Source organism: Phycodurus eques, chromosome 18 (assembly GCF_024500275.1).
Source record: "Phycodurus eques isolate BA_2022a chromosome 18, UOR_Pequ_1.1, whole genome shotgun sequence".
Lineage (NCBI taxonomy): Eukaryota > Metazoa > Chordata > Actinopteri > Syngnathiformes > Syngnathidae > Phycodurus > Phycodurus eques.
In genome coordinates this window covers 15,251,952-15,270,380 of record NC_084542.1, presented here as the reverse complement: position 1 = coordinate 15,270,380, position 18,429 = coordinate 15,251,952, and the positions used below count along the sequence as shown (strand labels likewise).

The 18,429-nt window shown below is 42.5% G+C and overlaps 1 protein-coding gene across 13 annotated transcripts in view; it reads right to left on the bottom strand.

Moving 5' to 3' along the window:
• Positions 1 to 18,429, bottom strand: part of utrn (utrophin) — a 133,311-nt gene that overhangs the window by 64,949 nt on the left and 49,933 nt on the right. For 12 of the 13 annotated variants that reach the window (XR_009770309.1, XM_061704389.1, XM_061704390.1 and 9 more), the window contains 2 exons: positions 18,057 to 18,211; positions 17,165 to 17,354 (listed from right to left, as the gene is read on the bottom strand). Coding sequence is in view for 12 of the 13 variants with exons in the window: in XM_061704389.1 (XP_061560373.1) it covers positions 17,165 to 17,354; positions 18,057 to 18,211 (345 nt within the window). In the remaining variant the exon portion in view is untranslated. Of the gene's footprint in view, positions 1 to 13,625; positions 14,791 to 17,164; positions 17,355 to 18,056; positions 18,212 to 18,429 lie in introns of those variants that run through there. The other variant, XM_061704400.1, reaches the window with a different exon arrangement.

Here is an 18,429-nt window from a genome sequence, read left to right as displayed (position 1 = left end):
CACGCATATTCCGGTGTCGTTTTAATCAACGGCTCCTTTGATCGCCTCGCAGAGAAAAGCCATATTGAAAAGTAGCATGCGTTACTAGATGAAAGGCGTCCAATTAGGAGCCTACGAGAGCTGAAATATGCATTCGTTCATAAATACTTGCACGCATTAGCAGAAAAAAAAAAAAAAAAGAACTCCACACTCCGACGTATTTCCTTTAAAAGAGAGGTTGGATATAATTACAAATACATAATATCTGCTCGGCTTTCATTAAACGAGAAGAGGCGTTTGCTGACACTTTAAAACACAAAGGACTGGAGCTGTAAAAATAAATCGGCTAATTCAAGCGTCTATATAAAGACAGCCAACACTTGAGTGGTAAAGCACAGTAAACATTCATTTGCTCGTGTTCGACATTTGGCTGATGTTAGCGACGTTACGGATAAATGCTGACATTAACAAGAGCCTGTTAGGACGAATTTCAAATCTGATTGGTTAAGGAAATAGTCCCAACTGCTAATATAGGGTGGATCTCATTTCTCTTCACTCATTCACTGCTGTGGACGTTGTTTATAATGGCCAATTGGAATCCAACTATTTATACGCAATCGCACGCACGCACGCGCACGCGCACACACACACACACACACACACACACACACACACGTCAGGTACGTTTTCAATGAGTAGGCGTGGAAAAGGGCCTCGTCCGGCTTTTCTGCCAAATTCAGGTTTGTAAACCACTGTAACGAGTAACAGATGCCTGTAGATGGCGGCGTGACACCGCTTCGAATTTGAGATCAGCACAGCTTTTGAGTAGACGAGAAAGATGAGGCAGTTAATGTCGACTTGTCACGTCAATTATGAGGGAGAGAAATGCCAAGACTTCGGAAGTCGGACAGGTTTAGGCACCTCATACTCAAACAGCATCGCTCACGGGACTTTTAGTTGCATATGTTGGTGTATTTCTGTAAATATGTTGTTATTTGTCCATGTAAAGCCCTTTATCAGTCATGTTTTTGTCGTGGCAAAGTTTGCGGTGTCACAAAAGCAAACACAAACTCGCGTCGCTGTTCTGCTTGACGTTCCTTTTCGCAAAATAGCTTGCTTTCTCAACGTGTTTTTGTTCTACTGCTGATTACGATAGAAAAGAAAAAGATAGAAACAAACGTTTTCTTCTGGTGAAAGAAGAGAGTCTACACTTTCTTTTCCTCGCTCCTTTGACACTCACCCGTCATGTACTGTAATTAGAGGAGCGAGAAGCAAGGACCAAGGAGGTTGCAAAGAAAGAAACGAGATTTAGCCATCGTTGCGTGGATTACGTTGCCATGACAACACAAAGTGGATGAAAAAAGACCAAAAAAATATGAGATAGATCATTAGAAAGACAAAAGGTGATCAGCAGCAGTACATTTATTTCTCCAATTTGTGCATAAAAATATTTTCCCACCAGGTTGAGTGGCAAAATGCTGCTTGTTTTACACCAAATAAAGTCGTCTGTTTCCGCTGCCAAAGAAAGAAACCGTCAACGAAATAACCTTCTTTTATGTCTCGTCGTTATCGTCATCATCGGCTTTCAAATCGTACATCAACTCCGGAGAGGCACTTGGGCGCAGCGCGCGTAGCAAAAGATGCATCAGAATGTTTCATCGCTTTGAATCCTTTCTAAGTGGCCCCTCGCATCCCTCCTGGATAAGTGGGAGATGATGGGCCGGATCCATTTCCTTGGCCGAGATTTGCATCTTTTTAGCGCTCAGGGCCGTCTAAGGTGTCAGAAGATGGGAGCCAATTAACCCGCCTGTAACCTGCCGACGCCTTACAAAGAAAAGGCGGAATTCAAAACGAGACGAGCGCTTGGAAAGCGGCCGGCCGAGAAATAAAAGGCGATTATTTGCGGCTTGGAAACAGCAATATTATCCTATTACAAAACGTTGTTTATATGCGCCATTTATTTATTTTGGAAGTCCATTTGTGATGATTTGCAATTGTTCTGATTGGAGAAAGGCAGAGGAGTTATTATTGAATTATAGACCATTATAGACAGATTTAATCAGACGGATTTAATCAATTCCGATTGCGGATCGCTACAATATCGCCGCACACGCCGACGATCAATCCGCCGCTGGAAAGCGTCGCTCTAGCTACCTTATTTTATTTATTTTTTATTTTTTTATTATTGTTACTAGCACGTCGCCGCGTATCACATTTGTGCTTTTTAATGAAGCTCGATCGACTGAGCCGTCCTCCCCGGTGGCGGCGGCAGCCTCTGTAATTCAAGAGGCTACAAAAATAATGAAATATAATAAGCTGCTTTGAAGAATTTAGGACAAGCTGCAGGTTTGGAGATGTTTACCATCTTGGAATCTTCCTAATTTCAGTATGAGAGTGCAGTCAGGTAAGTCAGCGTGTCGATATAGACTCGATGACTGATGCTATGCGCCTTTTTTTTTTTTTTTCCCCCCCTTTGTTCCCCCATAATGTGTTGTGTCAGTTATTTCTGTAGTAGTATAAAAACTAAGAAACACCAAGGGCCAGATTTATTATTATTCACTCGGCACACATCCAACCCGTGAATACGACAGTAATGTCCAGTAAGTATTAGTATTATTATTATTATTATTTTACTCATTCGTTATGTTTTTATACAATACAGTGTTTTGTTTTGTTTTTTTAACAAAAACGATTCTGATTCTGATATTTTGAATCAACGAAAATAATTTGCTTCCTCAGCTATTATTACACTGCTTTTACTGATCTTTTAGGATTTCGCCACGGTATCGTTTCAGTACTTTATGCAGCTGAAAGTATCGAAGTCACCATTTTGGTATCATGACAACACTACTTGTCCATTACAGAATGTGCAGATACACTTACTGTTGAGGTGAAGGGGGGGACAAAAAGATTTTAATTGATGTTGCAGGAAGCTTTCAAGTCTGAAAAATAAACTGCATATTTTTGCCAAACATCTATCAGAGCGGCTAATGTAATTTAGCCACCACAAGACGCCCAAGAACGTCGCTCCAGGATTTGGGAGCCATTCAATCTACAGCGCGATGTCATACGCAGGAAAGGGAAGAGTGGCAGGAAGCGTTACTTTGACAGGAAGTGACTTATATGGGCTGCGTCCATCTCACGCCATGCTGACTTTTTCTTTACCATCAGCAGTTCTGTGGCATTCATTCCAATCAGAAAGGTGAAAGCGGGCACATTCTGGGCACCAAGTTGGGAATTTGGTCGAAGGAGACTATTTAAAGTAAGACGGTTTGGACTTTTTTTTTTTTTTTTCTTAGCAACTCCTGACGCCAGAAACAATTACGCTAATGCAAGGCCAGCTTGGTCATAATTGAAGCCATTCGCGTATCGATGACCACTGAGTGACCGAGCGGCCATTTCTAAAGAGTCAGCAAGAACATTTGCGTCCTTTCCTCTTTTGGCAGCCGCCTCCTATTTTTAAAGCTCGACTGACATTTGTCAGAAAGGAGGACAAATTTCCGATAATTGTCCGCTTACGTGACCTTGGAATACTTTTACACTTACTTACAAGTTCAGGTTATGTTTGTTACAAAGTGCATCATAATCGTTGAAGAACGGAGGGGGGGTGGAACGAGTGCAACCAAATTGTCTCAATTATCTTTTTATTCAAATATAAACATTTTATTTGACTAAAACTCAGCAGTGGTTTAAATCAAGTCAACAAACAATAGTTTGCTCTTCTCTTTGAACCTTGAAAAGCCGATCTTTTTCAACAGATGTCGACCAGTTGAAAATCACGGTCCCGATTTAGGATGTAATAGCAAACAACATATTCGAGGAGACTAAGGGCAGCAAGCCGCTGCTGCAAAGTGGAGACTCTGGAGTGCAATCCTGGTTCTTGTAAAAATACAACTTTGTTGTTGTTATGACCTTACGATCTTGTAACATACGGTACAAACAAATTCAAGACGAGACTGAGGGCAGCAAGAAAAAGTCTGTGTGGCAGTCCTTTATCTGTCATCAAATTACCAGGGTATATCCGTGTGTGTGCGCGTGTATATTTCTCGTTCCCTCATCCGTTTCATTTCCTCTTGCCAGCGGGCTAGCGGCGACAGCGTCATGGCAACCGGCATCAGCGCCGCCTTTGTAAGCCAGACAGCAGTTCGACAAGTGCAATCCGACAATCGTCACACACACGCGTACGCGCGCACTCATTCACTTGCGCACACTCACTCACACTCCATCACACACTCAAACGCAGAAATGCGAGACTGTGTGTGCGCGTGTGTATAACTGTAACACAGCCTTCAGACAGAGGTGATGCCAGAGGGAGAAGGTAAACAGGAGGAAGGACGGACGCTTGCATTGACCTGTCAATCATTTAGTCGCAGAGCTACTGACACGGGCTATAAATAGAGCGAGACAGAATGGGAAAAAGAGGACACTTGATATGGCAGCCAAGAGCGCGTGTACGTGTGGATTTTCGGCTAGGCGTTAAAGACGCGTTCTCGACGTAAGACGGCCTCCTCCCTTTAATGCATCACAGAGACTGTTGTCGGTGCTGCTGTTTTGGTTAGCAAGAGAGTTCAAATGGGCTCAGTTTTCTCTTTAATGTATGAACAATAGCGTCTAGCAACTGCGATAACGACCCTTTTCTTATCCCAGTGACTAGTTAGGACATGTTTTTTAAAAAGGGATGACCATTATCATGACCATTATGAGGAATTATGATATATAAAGTGAGGGCGTGTGCGTTTCCCCACAGTGTTTAGCAGTAATTAATGGCCTCTCTCGGGGAACGGAAAACATCAATCCAAAATTAGATCTTGATGAACTACCGCGAAAATCGACTAACCTCAGGCCAAACACAGAAAACACGCACGCACGCACACACAAACGCATCAAATCCAATTTGACATCATTGATGTCAACACCCAGAATAACCTCTCATGTGACAACACGACTCAACACGTCTTCATGTCGACATTTTGACCCGCAAAATGCAATTTGCGGCGAGTCAGGGGTGGGGACGTCTCACATCTAATTAGCGCCATTAGCGACATCAAATTAGAGCATTCAAATGAACACAAGTTGCCTTGGATGCGCTAACCTATTTTGGGCATTCAAGCTTTAAAAAAAGACGAGAACTGAAAAATAAGAAATAGGAACAATTTTAAGGAGGAGGACATATTATATTTAAAAGAGAGCGATGATTCACTCATTCACTGCCAGCTGTATGAGAGCATTCAAACAGATCTTTCTGCTCAACTTACTTCAACATAGTTCCATGTCACAACATGACCCGAGCACAAAAAAAAACAGAATATAAAAAAAAACTGAGCAAGTGAATCTACCAGTTGTGAATCGGGAATGTGCATGGGGGAGACTGGTAAAAGTAAAACAAAACAAAAAAAGAAAAATCTACTTTAAGTACAGTCATAAAAGTTAACATCAAACTACTGTAAACATAAAACAAAGAATTACATATATATTTAAAACAACAACATAGCTTTGCTTTAGATGAGTCCATTTGGCTCAATGCTAACAAACTGTGCAAAACACCATAGACGGGCTAACAAATAGGATTAGTGTCACGGTTTCATAAGCCTTTAAGCAACGGACATTATATATATACAAACGGTAGAGCAACATATGTAGACAGATAATACACCAATACTCACAGGCATACATTCCTTATCCTCTGCGAAGAATGACAAATATTACTGCAGGAGCTGCGACCGACTCCATGTACAGCATATCTGTATTTATACTGCCCCCAGGTGGCCGAGGTGTTCACATCTGAAGGAGCAGCACAATGTCTATCGAATTGAAGTAAACAAAATGTAGCCAAGACTTTAATTTCTTTATATTCTATTTCATTTGGTCATTACTATGCCCTTATACACTACAATATCATAACTGTACTGCAATTATTGTATTTGTACTCCCACCACTGCCAACAACACGTTCATGCCGCGTGTTATGTGTGAGGTGACATTACATCAGCCTCTATCGCGTCAATTTTCATCACGTGACGCCAACGCCGCACGTTTCTTTTGCTAGCGCGATTCGCTGCGGCGGCGGCGAGCGGACGCACTTCGGAGCCGAGCGTTTCCGCGCATTTGCGCAACTTTTGATTCTTACTTTAACGTGTCTCGCTCGTAATCTAGAAACATCTGCAATCCGTCCTTTTCCCCTCGCGCCGCCGCTGCTGTGAGACTCCAATGGCCAGCTGTTCCCCGCCGGGGATTACAGACTATATATAAACCCGCTTTATCTTTAATCTGCTGTCGTAGAGCGGCAGAAAACATTTGCACGATCGCCGGTCGCGGATTTACCTTTAAAAGGCTCGTCGGGGACACTATTTTGAAATGATTATGTTGACAGTCGTTTTAGATCATTTTGACTGATGATGACTGATTCGACTGAGGCGCCTAAACTCGTCCGACCTTTCTCGCCCTCATGATCGAGGTGACGAGCCAAGATTCGTTTATTATTTTGAAATGCCAAGTGAAAGGCGTTGACAAACTAGCGACGCTAATGTTAGTTCACAATCGAAAGTGTTTTCAGAGAGGTATGCAGCACTTTGAAGCACTTAAAAGTGCTTCATCCAAAACAAAATTTAAAATTCAACATTGAAAAAGCAAATTATATCCTGTACTATTGCGATTTTTTTCACGTACGCAAGCAGCATTATGAATGTGACGCTATTTTGTATGTGTTTGCACATTCGTATCAACCCCGACGTGACATCCTTTGGCAAACAAACAACGGGACCACGGAGAGGGAACATGCTGAAGGTCAAAGTGGTTTCACGCTGACAAGGTAAATTAGACACTGCCGCGTTTCATTCCAGGTCAGTGTGACTTTTTCTCGATGCCCGGCACAGTGTGACTCGCTAAAAAAAAAAAAAAAGGTTGTTACTGTGATTTGGCGTTCAACAGCAAAGAGCCTGTCAAAATAGAAATTGAGATTATTTTTACTATATTAGTGCAATGAATACGGTGAAAGACAGAGTTGGGGGTAAAGTACACATGGAATGTGTACTCTTATTTATATATTGTAATTTCTGTATCTGCGCACACACGTACATGTACAGTGCCTTGAAAAAATATTCAGGCCCTTATTAAATTGTTTTTTGCACTTTAGTTGTGCTTTTATGTTTGCTTTTATGTATAAGGTCATCAAACAAATGTAAATATCAGACAACGTTGTTGTTTTTAAATGGTAATTTGTGCTGTATTCAGAAAACAATGTCTGCTTTTCCTCGTTTTCTTTTGAAATATGCCACAAGAAGCATTCGCAAAAGCCCTCCATTGTCGAAATTTAACTTGCTGTTTTACGGTGGGCCTCCGTGAGTTACTCCCTGTCCAAAAGCGTTGTTCCGAGCAACAAAGTGCTGCCTCATTCTGGCCAGAGCCTTGCTTGCTTTTGCGGCATCATAAAGTGTGCGAGGCCATAAAGGAAAAAAAAAAAAAAAAAAAAAAGTACAAAAAAGTTCTACTTCCTGTTTTGAGTTGTAAAGGAGCAGCATACAAAGTGGAAGACATATTGTTGCCTACACAGCCTTGGGAATTCTAGTCATTCTCCAACTGTAGAGAAAAACCATCGCTAGAAGACGCTTCAAGGAAAAGTCGGGCAGCAAACTAGTCGGGCCTGAATTACTTCCATGTCGTGAAATCCACAAATGCCTCCATCGCTTCAAGTTGTTAAGACCGCACAACATAAACCGCATTGATGTGAACGCCGGATCCATCGATTTTCAAAGACTGCAAACAAACAAACAAACGTGGATTTATTGCTGCTGCCCATCCTGTCTAATCCTAAATGCGAGGCTGCCTTCAAAACACACGGTCATGGTGTTTTTTTTTTTCTTTCCCACCTGCCTGTGGCCTTGTGTGCGCTTCGCTTGGTCTCCGTGTTTATGTCAGTGGGAGTTTATTGGTAAAGACTTGAAGAGCGGCACGCCTGGTTTGTTCATCGCGAGGCGCCGGTGGCTAGTTTTATCTCAGTGTGTGTACGTTGCTGAAAATTGGCAGAAGGATCCACCTCCGCCACTCCACTCTCCCCTCACCTCCCCCCCAAGAGGAGTGTGTCCTGCTCCTCTCATTACTCGGCCAGCTCCGGCTGCGTATACTCGCATTCCCTCGTCGAAGCCCAACTTTAGACAGCCGACCGAAAGCCACCTTTTGCATATTGGGCTCTTTCTGCCTCTAATGCCTTCAGGCATCACATTCCTTTTTTTTTTTTTTTTTTTTTTTTTTTAAATAGTTTTACCCTTTCCACACAAACACATTTAAGCTTGTTCAGACACTTTTTAAAGTATTCCTTAGTGTCTATTCTCACGCTCTCGTTCGCACAGTTGTCCAATTAAGAGGCAAAGTGTTGCTGCCTTCATCTGTTTGTCATTCCCAGTTAAAGTAGACTGTAAAAATGATGGATAAAATAAAAGCTCATCAATCATTGCATAATTAATCACCAAAAACAAAACATATTTAGTCTAATTAATGTTAATGGTAACATGGTGCAAAACACCAAAGATGGATAGACAAATAATTAACAATACTCGCAGACATATATTCTTTATCCTCTGCAAAGAACAACAAATAATACTTCGGCTTCCTAAGGAGTTTTGAAAAACTCCATGTATGTCTTCCACTGCCCCCAAGTTGCGAAGGCATACACAACAGAAGGAGCAGCACGATGTCCATTGAATTGAAGCAAAAAATGTGGCAGAACCTGTTGAATTTTTTACATTCTATTATATCATGTGATTACTATATGTTGCTATTAAGTGCAATATTATAGTGTGCTATTTTTCTAATTAAAAAAATCCGTTACGTGCATTTAGTTTTCTGGCTGGAACGGATTAATGGTATTTCCATTCATTTTAATGGGGAAAGATGATTTTATGATACAAGTGTTTTGAATTACAACAACGAACTAAACTGCTTCCAAATCTGCGCTATGACATTGTTGTGAACGATGAACTGCATTATTGCGGGGGGAAATACTTTGTGGTTTGCCCTCAGATGGCAACCATAACTACGACGTAGCACACGACAAAATCAAGTTTGACACGCCGGCTCGAGCTCCATCCCACAAACGCCGCAGGGCAGGTGAGTCTGGAGCCATCTAACCTTGAGCTCCAAAGAGGTCTTTTGGGTTATTAGCGTCAAATAGGAGCTCAGGTGCAGGCGGGACTGGCGCCCTCCTAACATGCATCCTGCTCAAATTAGTCAGATCTGCCTCCCGTTACGCGACCCACAATGCATTTCTATCCTCGCCTGAACGCCAAAACACTCACGCCCGGATGCGCATATCGACCACCGTGCTGTTAATAATACATGCTGAGTGATGACTAAGAAATATTTGCTGAGAAATGAAATGCACTTCATTTAAAAGCGTCAAGGTGGTACAGGGGAGGCAATAAGCTGTAATGAAAATGTGTTTCTGCTCTCAAATCTACATCCCGTGCAAATCACAGACGATGTGAAGCGCCTACATGCACTGGCGGTGATGAGTTTGCCGCCTAAATTGGCTGCAGTAAAGAAATCAAAACAGGACATTTCCAATGCGAAGTATCTGTGTTTTCTTTCTCCTTAACCTTTGTGGTTATTCTTTGTATTTATTTACTTTTTTAAACAGAAGACAGCACAAGTAAATCAGGCTCGCTTGAGTAGTTTGAACCTCATTCAACTCAAACTGCTTTGTAAAGGACAAGACGGAGATGAGAATTATCCACGTGCCCCAATAATGGAGAGAACTCAACTAAAAATAAAACACGATACAAGGCTTCTGGTTGTATCCAAATGCCATCAATGCGGAACACTTGTTGTTTACGAAAAGGCAACAAACGAAACGTTTCATATAACGAAAGTCTGCCGACTTAATGCTAACATTTAATGTGAAACAGCATAAGAGACATTAGCATAGATGTTACGGTACAATTGTAAACCAAACTACTGTTACGTTCACACACAGAGCGCAGCAACACATACAAACAGAGCGTAGAACAATAATCGCGGGCATATATCCTCGCTGCTCTGCCGATGCAATGGATATTAATTAATAATAATAATATTATTACACTCATGTACAACATGTACAGCAAAATGGCAAACTGTTATAGAAAAAGTACAGAAATTGATAAAACAGGATTGCGACTGCTTGAACTGAGACATGGGGGGGGGGGGGGGGGGGGGGGGAAACATTCAGCCGGCCCACGAGGCTCAGCCCGATCGAATCCATCAAGTGGAAGCCAACGGTCCAGCCCGGAGGCTAGCGAGCGAGCGAGCCAGCACCCCCTGGGAGGACAGCGACATGTCTGGCATGAATGACTCCATCCAGCGAAGGCCGGAGCGACTGATGCAGCACCCAGGGGGCGCTAATAGAGTGCCGAATGACTGATGGCTCGCCGTGGCCGGAAATCAATCTCTCCAGATATAATGTTGTGGATTTGGACGGTATTAGCAGAACTTGAATTTGTTCACAATGTATGAAACTGGGCGGCACGGTGGACGACTGGTTAGAGCGTCTGCCTCACAGTTCTGAGGACCGGGGTTCAAATCCCGACCCCGCCTGTGTGTAGTTTGCATGTTCTCCCTGTGCCTGTGTGGGTTTTCTCCAGGCACTCCGGTTTCCTCCCACATCCCAAAGACATGCATGGTAGGTTAATTGACAACTCTAAATTGCCCATAGGTGTGAATGTGAGTGCGAATGGTTGTTTGTTTATGTGGGCCCTGCGATTGGCTGGCAACCAGTTCAGGGCGTACCCCGCCTCCTGCCCGATGATAGCTGGGATAGGCCCCAGCACGCCCGCGACCCTAGTGAGGAGAAGCGGCTCAGAAAATGGATGAATGGATGTATGAAATGAGTTAAAGTAAAAAATAAATAAATAAATAAATAAAGTAAGCCAGATATCCAAGGTTGTGGACTACTACCTCAATGACTGACTTGCAGGAACTTAATTCACCCAAATCATTCATATTGAAATGATTTGAAATTCCACAAATCCATTCCAGCACCCCTAAAAACAACCACCATTTTTGTTACGTGTTTTTAAAAAACAAAACAGCACTCTATTTCAGCAGTTAAACTTTTTAGTACCACCTCAAAATTTACTTTAAGATTCAATGAAATTATTATTAGTTGTATTGTACATAAAAGTAATTTAAAAAAGATTAAATACATATGTATTGTAATTAAAGCTTAAATACAACAGAGTTATATTTTTTAAAAACATTATGCATTATGTTTGAACATTTAATTCAGTGATGCTTTGGCGTACCACTAGAGGGAGCCCACGTACCACTCGTGGTACTAGTACCACCCTTTGAGAATCAATTATTTACTATAGAAAACATAAAAACAGAGAATGTAAAGGAACTATTTCACAACATGTAATTACAGTAAGTACTGTAGTATGCATGTGTTGGATGTGTTCCTTTAAGGGGCGTGGCCTCCTGAGTGATGTCAGGAGCTGGAGTCAACAGCAGCTCCTTGTGAGTGTTCTCATTTTGTGCATTTGACTGTTCAATAAACAGTTGACAGCAAAACTCGCTAGTACTGTAAAACGAAATTGACCAATCAACTCGAAAAACTCGATCAAAAAAAAAATGATAATGCCTAACATGAGAATAAAGGATGTTAACTGGTAATAATATAACCTCATATATTATCAGAAAGTCATAAAATTCCAAGAATAAAGTCGGAATACAACCAAACTAAAACAGCAAATGGAAACAATGTGCACAAAAAGGTCAACGTGAAAGCAAACGGTCCTCATTGGAGCGCCGACGAGTGATGGCTTTATGGATTAAGACTGGCTTAGGCTGGACTGTCACATGTTGCTTTGATTGAAGCTGGCAAGTCGTCACAAAACCGCCACGATGCATTTGTTTCCCCTCCCCGTCCACACGGGCCAAATCCTCCAATGATGAAACGGACCCAGCTGCCAACCAGCTGTGGCGCGTTACGTCAGCGAACACGGGCTTTTGCCCACAAGCGAGCTCCCAATGTGCCAGTCGGTTCTCCTGATGCGTTTACACTAAAGGGGGCAAAAGTATCCACACCCTGTACTAATGAAGAGAGATTTTATTTCAAGTTGTGAATAGTTTCTTTGCTTATCTTGAAAAGCTCTATAGAAACCCAATTTATTATTATTGGTAGAGGTAATCGTAGTAGTTGTCAGTTGTGTCACGACACATTGGGGATGTGGGTATTGAAAAAGCGCACGGGGGGCGGGGTGTTGGGGTGGTGCTGCAATACAACATAATGTCGGCAATTTCAAATGTTTTTTGGTATTTTTTTTTTTATATGCAGAGGGCCGCAAAAAAATGGTGGGGGGCCGCAAATGGCCCTGGGGCCATAGTTTGGACACCACCTTTTTTTATTTATTTATTATTATTTTTTTTTAATATATATATATGCAGAGGGCCACAAATAAATGGTGGGAGCCACAAATGGTCCCCGGGCCATAGTTTGGACACCACTTGTTTTTCTTTTGCTTTTTGTTTTTTATTTCATATATGCAGAGGGCCGCAAAAAAATGGTGGGGGGCCACAAATGGCCCCGGGGCCATAGTTTGGACACCCCTGCCCTAAGTAGTGTTACAGATACTTGTGTAAAGCAAACGCAACAAGTACTGACTCAACTCCTTAAGTATGATTTAAAAAGTCCAACGATAAGTACTCAAGTAAATAAAAATGAATTTTTACTGTCAATAAACAATTTGATTTTGGCAAAATGACCAAAAAAATAAAAAACTACATACAAAATAGTATCTGTCTTCTAGTGCTTGTGATTACATGAAAGACATGTTCCCATAGCTTTGCCAATATTGTGACATGCCTAACAAAAAAATGTTAATTAACTAATAGTAAAAAAAATTTTAATATTATTACTATTAAATATTATGAGAATACAGCTGTAAATTACAAGAAAAAAAACACTATTATGAGGAGAGTCATACAAATATAAAGAAAAAAAATATGAGAATAAAGTCAGAATTACCAGAAAATGTCACAATATTAAGTGAATACTACCATATATCATGCAGGAAAAACTTGAAATGTTGAATATTATTGAAAATATCCTACATTACCATAAAAAGTCACAATATCAGAGTAAAGTCGAATATTACAAGAAAAACTAATAAGAAAATTGGGAATATTTTGCAAATACAGTCATGGAAGGAAAAAACATAATATTCTGAGACAAAAATGTGAAATATGAGAATAAAGTTGTAAATCACAAGGAAAAACGTACAATAAATTGTAATTGTAAGAGAAAATGCAGATTTGGGGGGGGTATTATTAAAATAAAGTCTTCATGTACAAGAAAGAGTCCCAATATCACGAGAAAAGAAGTTACAGGGGTGAAAAGCCTAGACGTTATGAGAAGGACCTCAAGGATGAAAATAAAATGTGCGATCATCACAGGTCGCTTCGAATCGACAGATTCCGACGGAACGACAGAAAAGGCTAATGAAGGATGAATGATGTGGCAGCAAGCAACCTGTCCAAGTTGTCAACGTTGTTATCTTAAAACCGGGACGAGAATCTCACACGACACGATGACGACGAAGATTGAAAGTTAAGTGACGTTTGCCAACAAAAGCACACAAAATAAACTCTCCTTGCTCTCCTGCCTGCCGCACGTACCTTGCAGAGTTTCTGGTATCGCGGCGAGGAGATTGCCATCCTCTGGAGCCTGTGCAGGAAGACCACCACTTTCTGGAGGGAGGTCCGGACCATGGCCATCATTTTAGGACCGCTACAAGTCTGCAGCAGCCTGGCGCCGGTCCGCATGCTACCCCTGCCCTAGCCCGCTCATGGCACTGCCGCGTCCCTCCGTCTCGCTTTACAAGCCTGCCGGACCCGAGCCGAGACGACGGCGACGCTCGCTCACGCAGAGCTCAGCGTGCCTCTTCCTGTCATCGCGCAACGATTCCGAGATTCCTCACTTTCTCCCCCACGCCGACATTCGCAAGCCGCAAATCAGCTGTGACGTGCGGGAGGAGGGGCGGGGGGGGAAATGTTTTCAAAAGTGGCGAGTTGGGCAAGAAAAAGATGAGCTGCTGCGCTTTTCAGCTGATCCCGTCAGAGAGAAGGGGACGGCTGTGAGAGGAGCGGAGACGGAGGAACGGCGGCAGGCAGGTAGGTAGGTAGCGCCTCTTTTGTGCACCCGATGCATCAATGGAGAGAGCGGCTGAGTAATAACACGGTTTATTGTCAACACGCGCGCGCAAAGGAGGAGGAGGAGGAGGAGTTAGAAGGGACCTTCCTGGAAGCCAACATCCCCATTGAGTTTCTGCTTTGCGCTGTCACAGCGCACCCACGTGAAACACAAAACTCGTCTTTGGGAAACGGAAAACAGCGGACCCCCGCTATTCGGGAGGAAACGGGACCGGGCCGGGACTAGTCAAAATGTGTGGATAATTGACGGCCGTTAGAATTGCATCAGGGGGGAAAATAAGGTTTTTGGGGTTGGTGCCTTCCCAAAAATTGAACAAAAAAATTGGGGGTGAAAAAAGAAAAATTAGCTAATAGGCTAATACATGGGTGCCCAACCGCGAGTATGCGGGGGTCCACTGTTCGTGAAAAAAAAAGATGTCATAAAAAATTGGGGAAAAAAAAATTTTTTAATCTGAAAAAATCTTTTTGTTTATTTAAATCTGTAAATAGGTGAATCCATGGGTACTGAACCGCGAGTAGGCGGGGGTCCACTGTACGTGGAGGGAAAAAACAAAAACAATGTCACAGCATGGAACAATGGCTAACTGTGTCATGAACTACAAGGGAAAAGTCACAAAATTATGAGAATAAAGCCAGAAATGATGAGGAAAAAGTCGTAATAATTAAAAAAATAAGTTAAGAAAACAAAGGTTGCAATGTTAGGACAGTATATTGTAATGTACAACAATAAAGTTCGGAAAAATATGCAGGGAAAAAGTCATCAATTAAGCGTCACAATGTTACCAAAAGTCGTAACACGATGAAAATAAAGTCGCAAATTACAGAACAAGAAAAAAGTAGTAATATTACAAGAAAAAGTCAGCAATGAGAATAAAGCCGCAATGTTACAGGACCGATGTATAAGAAAAGTCGTAAAACTGTCAGAATAAAGTTGTAATATTACTATAAAAAGCTCCTCGTGAGCACAAATCGCGGTCATTCCCACGCATTTCATCAACGGCGGCTCGTAACTGCACCGCTAAGCGAGCTGCTCCCGCTGTCCTACTTTACGCACGCACACGTCACTACCACCTCCGCGGAGGGATAATTGCCCCAACGTTCGGTCCTGCGAGCGAGGCGGCGTGACGCTCCTGACCCCGAGAGAGGTTGCGTAAGAGCCGCTTGCCACTTTGAAGTGCCGCTGAAAATTACGAGCGCCGCAGAAGGAAAATATCTGAAACCAGGCTGAATGTGAGACAAACTGAGAAAAGAGCAATGCATGGATTCAGCGTAAACAACAACTAGTAGAATAGAAGTAGAATTTTATGTGACTATCCAGAAGCTGTCCTACTAGTGTGGACAAGAGAGCGTACTACTACATGGATCTTAAAACGGATATCAAAAATCCTGACTAAAGGCTCAGATTTCCATAGTAACCGTCCACATTAAGCGAGGGCAAAGCAAATATTTGACACCAACAAAAGGCTGCTTTAGTAATTATTACACGCCCATGCATAGACAGTGGTAGGGGGATTACGCATGAGCTTTGTGGAAGAAGAGTGTTTAGAGAAGGTTTAACGTGCTACAGAAGCCATTTCAGTCAAAGCGCAGTATTGACTTCCAGGGAATTACAACAGACTTTTTTTTGTTGCCTTACTTATTGTCAACACCATTGACAGCATTCGGTGCCAAGTTACGCGTGCGTGCGTCCGTATGCGTTTGTGCGATAAAGGGAAAAGAACAAAAACAAGGAAAACGGCAGGTAGTAAATGTGATGATTCAAAAAAAAAAATAATTTTACCAAAAAGTTTTCCTGAGCTCAACAGTACTTTCCTATTTCACCAAATGACTTTTTCACACTTGAACGCCATCCATCAATCTCAAGCGCGGCAGAGATAGAAAGAGAGACGACGTGGCTTTAATTAAGGCGATATGTCAGGGGGCCCCAGGGGCGCAGAGTAAGTCTTGCTTTTTGCTCGAGACGCTCGCGGCGTGACGTTTTTGCACACGCTCGTCGCAGGCATGGATGTCACACTAATTCTGGGCGCTTTTAATGATTTGGCAGAATTCTTCTTCTTCCAGGTTGGAATGACTTAGAACAAGAATTGCATTTATATGACAGGCTCGAATACAACGGTGGCTTGAGATAGGAGTTTCATTCATTCGGTGACCACGCTCGCAATGCAAAGCACTTTTCTCAAATCATCGTTTCCCCTCGAAACGAACGGAAATGCCATAATCTGTTGCAGCCCCCCCAATAATAAATTGACATCATGTGTATTTTAATGAGTAAAAATAGCACTCCATAATATTGTAAGTGAAGAAAACATACAGTTATGACATAATCAAATTAAAAATAACAAAATTTGTGTCACACTGCATCAATTGAATGGCCATTGTGCTGCTCCTTCTGGAGTGCCAGCCTTGGCCACCTGGGGGCAGTATAAGACACAACTCCGCCACTAATATTAGTCGTTCTCTGCAGATCCCAAGATCTGGATTGAAATGTTTCAATTAAATCGCAAGGATTTGTTTTCATCGACCAGAATTCAGAGCAAGTGGTGAAGTCCAAAGAAGTCATTCCAGCAATTCCTGAAAACAACAACGCAACAAAACGAACATCCAATACATGCTCTGGAAACAGAAGAGTTTTAAATAAATTTGTACAATCTGTTTGGATCAGCCAATACAAACAACGGGATAGTCCAACGTACTCACAAGATCCATTTCGAAAACAAAGACATACGACGAATGCAGTATGTATGTAAAGTACACAGTCAAAAATGGGTTCACTGGAACAAACGAAGATAAAACATCAATGGCCTGCGCTCAATGCGCACACGTGTTCGGACGCCCCGCAACATGCCCTCGCATTGACACACCTGTGGATGCACCGCAGCACTAACGGAGATCGACAGTGAGATAATAGCTCCCACTTGTGTACACACACACACACACACACACACACACACACACACACACACACACACACACACACACACGGAGAGTTGATTCCCAGCTCCTACCTCCAGCTGTCGTCTCAGCTCCTTGACGCGGGCCGAGTCCTGCGATAGGTCCTCCCTCTGGGAGGCGTCGGCCAGCACGTTGACGGTGGTCTCGGCCTCCTGGAGCCACTTGAGGAAGGCTTCCAGCTCCCTGAGGGACACCTGCAGGCCCTTCAGCTCGCCGTCCAGCTGGGCGTGGCGGTCGTTCGCCCTGTACGCCGTTTAAAAAGACTATTCGTCACAAAAATATATTCAATCGCTAAAGTATGAGAAAGGAGAAAAACAAGAAGGGGAAAAAAAAAAAAAAAAAAAAAAGCAATCCGTAATTGTGACATGCATGCACTCACGGCAGACGACGAGGCGCTCTAAACAGGCCACGCCAGCGGGCTATCCAAAAGGAAGATGTATTTTCAGGATGTGGGCATAGCTAACTACAAGTCGCAATTGCGCCGGATAAGTGCTGATACGAACAAAGGCAAGTTTGTACATGGGTTATATGGTTCTGATAGTGGGGAGGGGGGACTCATGGAGAGGCTCAGGTGCGTCACTGGACCCGGTTTTAGCCACGCCCCAAAAAAGCAGGAAAACTGAAATGGTGAAAAACAGTTTAAAGCTATATCTCCACAACCGTGTACTTCATAGTTTTTAGTCTTTGCACGTTTTCAGCAATTAGCTTTAATTGTGTAGAATGTATTTAGAAACAAATATTTGAATTCGCTTTACAGGGACAGGGATGCAAACAACTTCTTAATAGCATCCCGCTGCGGTGATGTTTTGCGATGCATTTTACAGCTCATTAAAATATGTGATGCGTGAATCGTAACACAACCACATGGTTATTATAATTCATGCTTGAAAGGGCTATAAAAATTTTTTTTTTTTTTTTTAAATAAATAAAAAAAGCACTCAGCACCTATTGTTGAGGTTGTTCCAGGCGGCATTGTGCACATCAATGACTTCTTTCACCCGTCGGGTGTCGTCGGTGGAGTACTCGCGCAGAAGATGACCGGACAGCTCGTTGAAAGCCGCCACCGCAGCTTGGCCCCGACTCAGCTCTTGCAAAAAAGCCTGTGTCGGCATAAATATGATGAAATAAGGATACAGCCCTGAGAGATCCATTTGCTAGCTCATTTTACATCGGTTTTACTCAGTAGTCGTGTCAAGCTGATATTGGAACACTTCTAATAATCTAATAATAGTCTGGTGGTTTAAATAACATTTGCAGTGTGAGCTCTTTTTGTCTTGACTGCAATTCGTCACCGCTGCCTGACCAAACACAAAGTGAC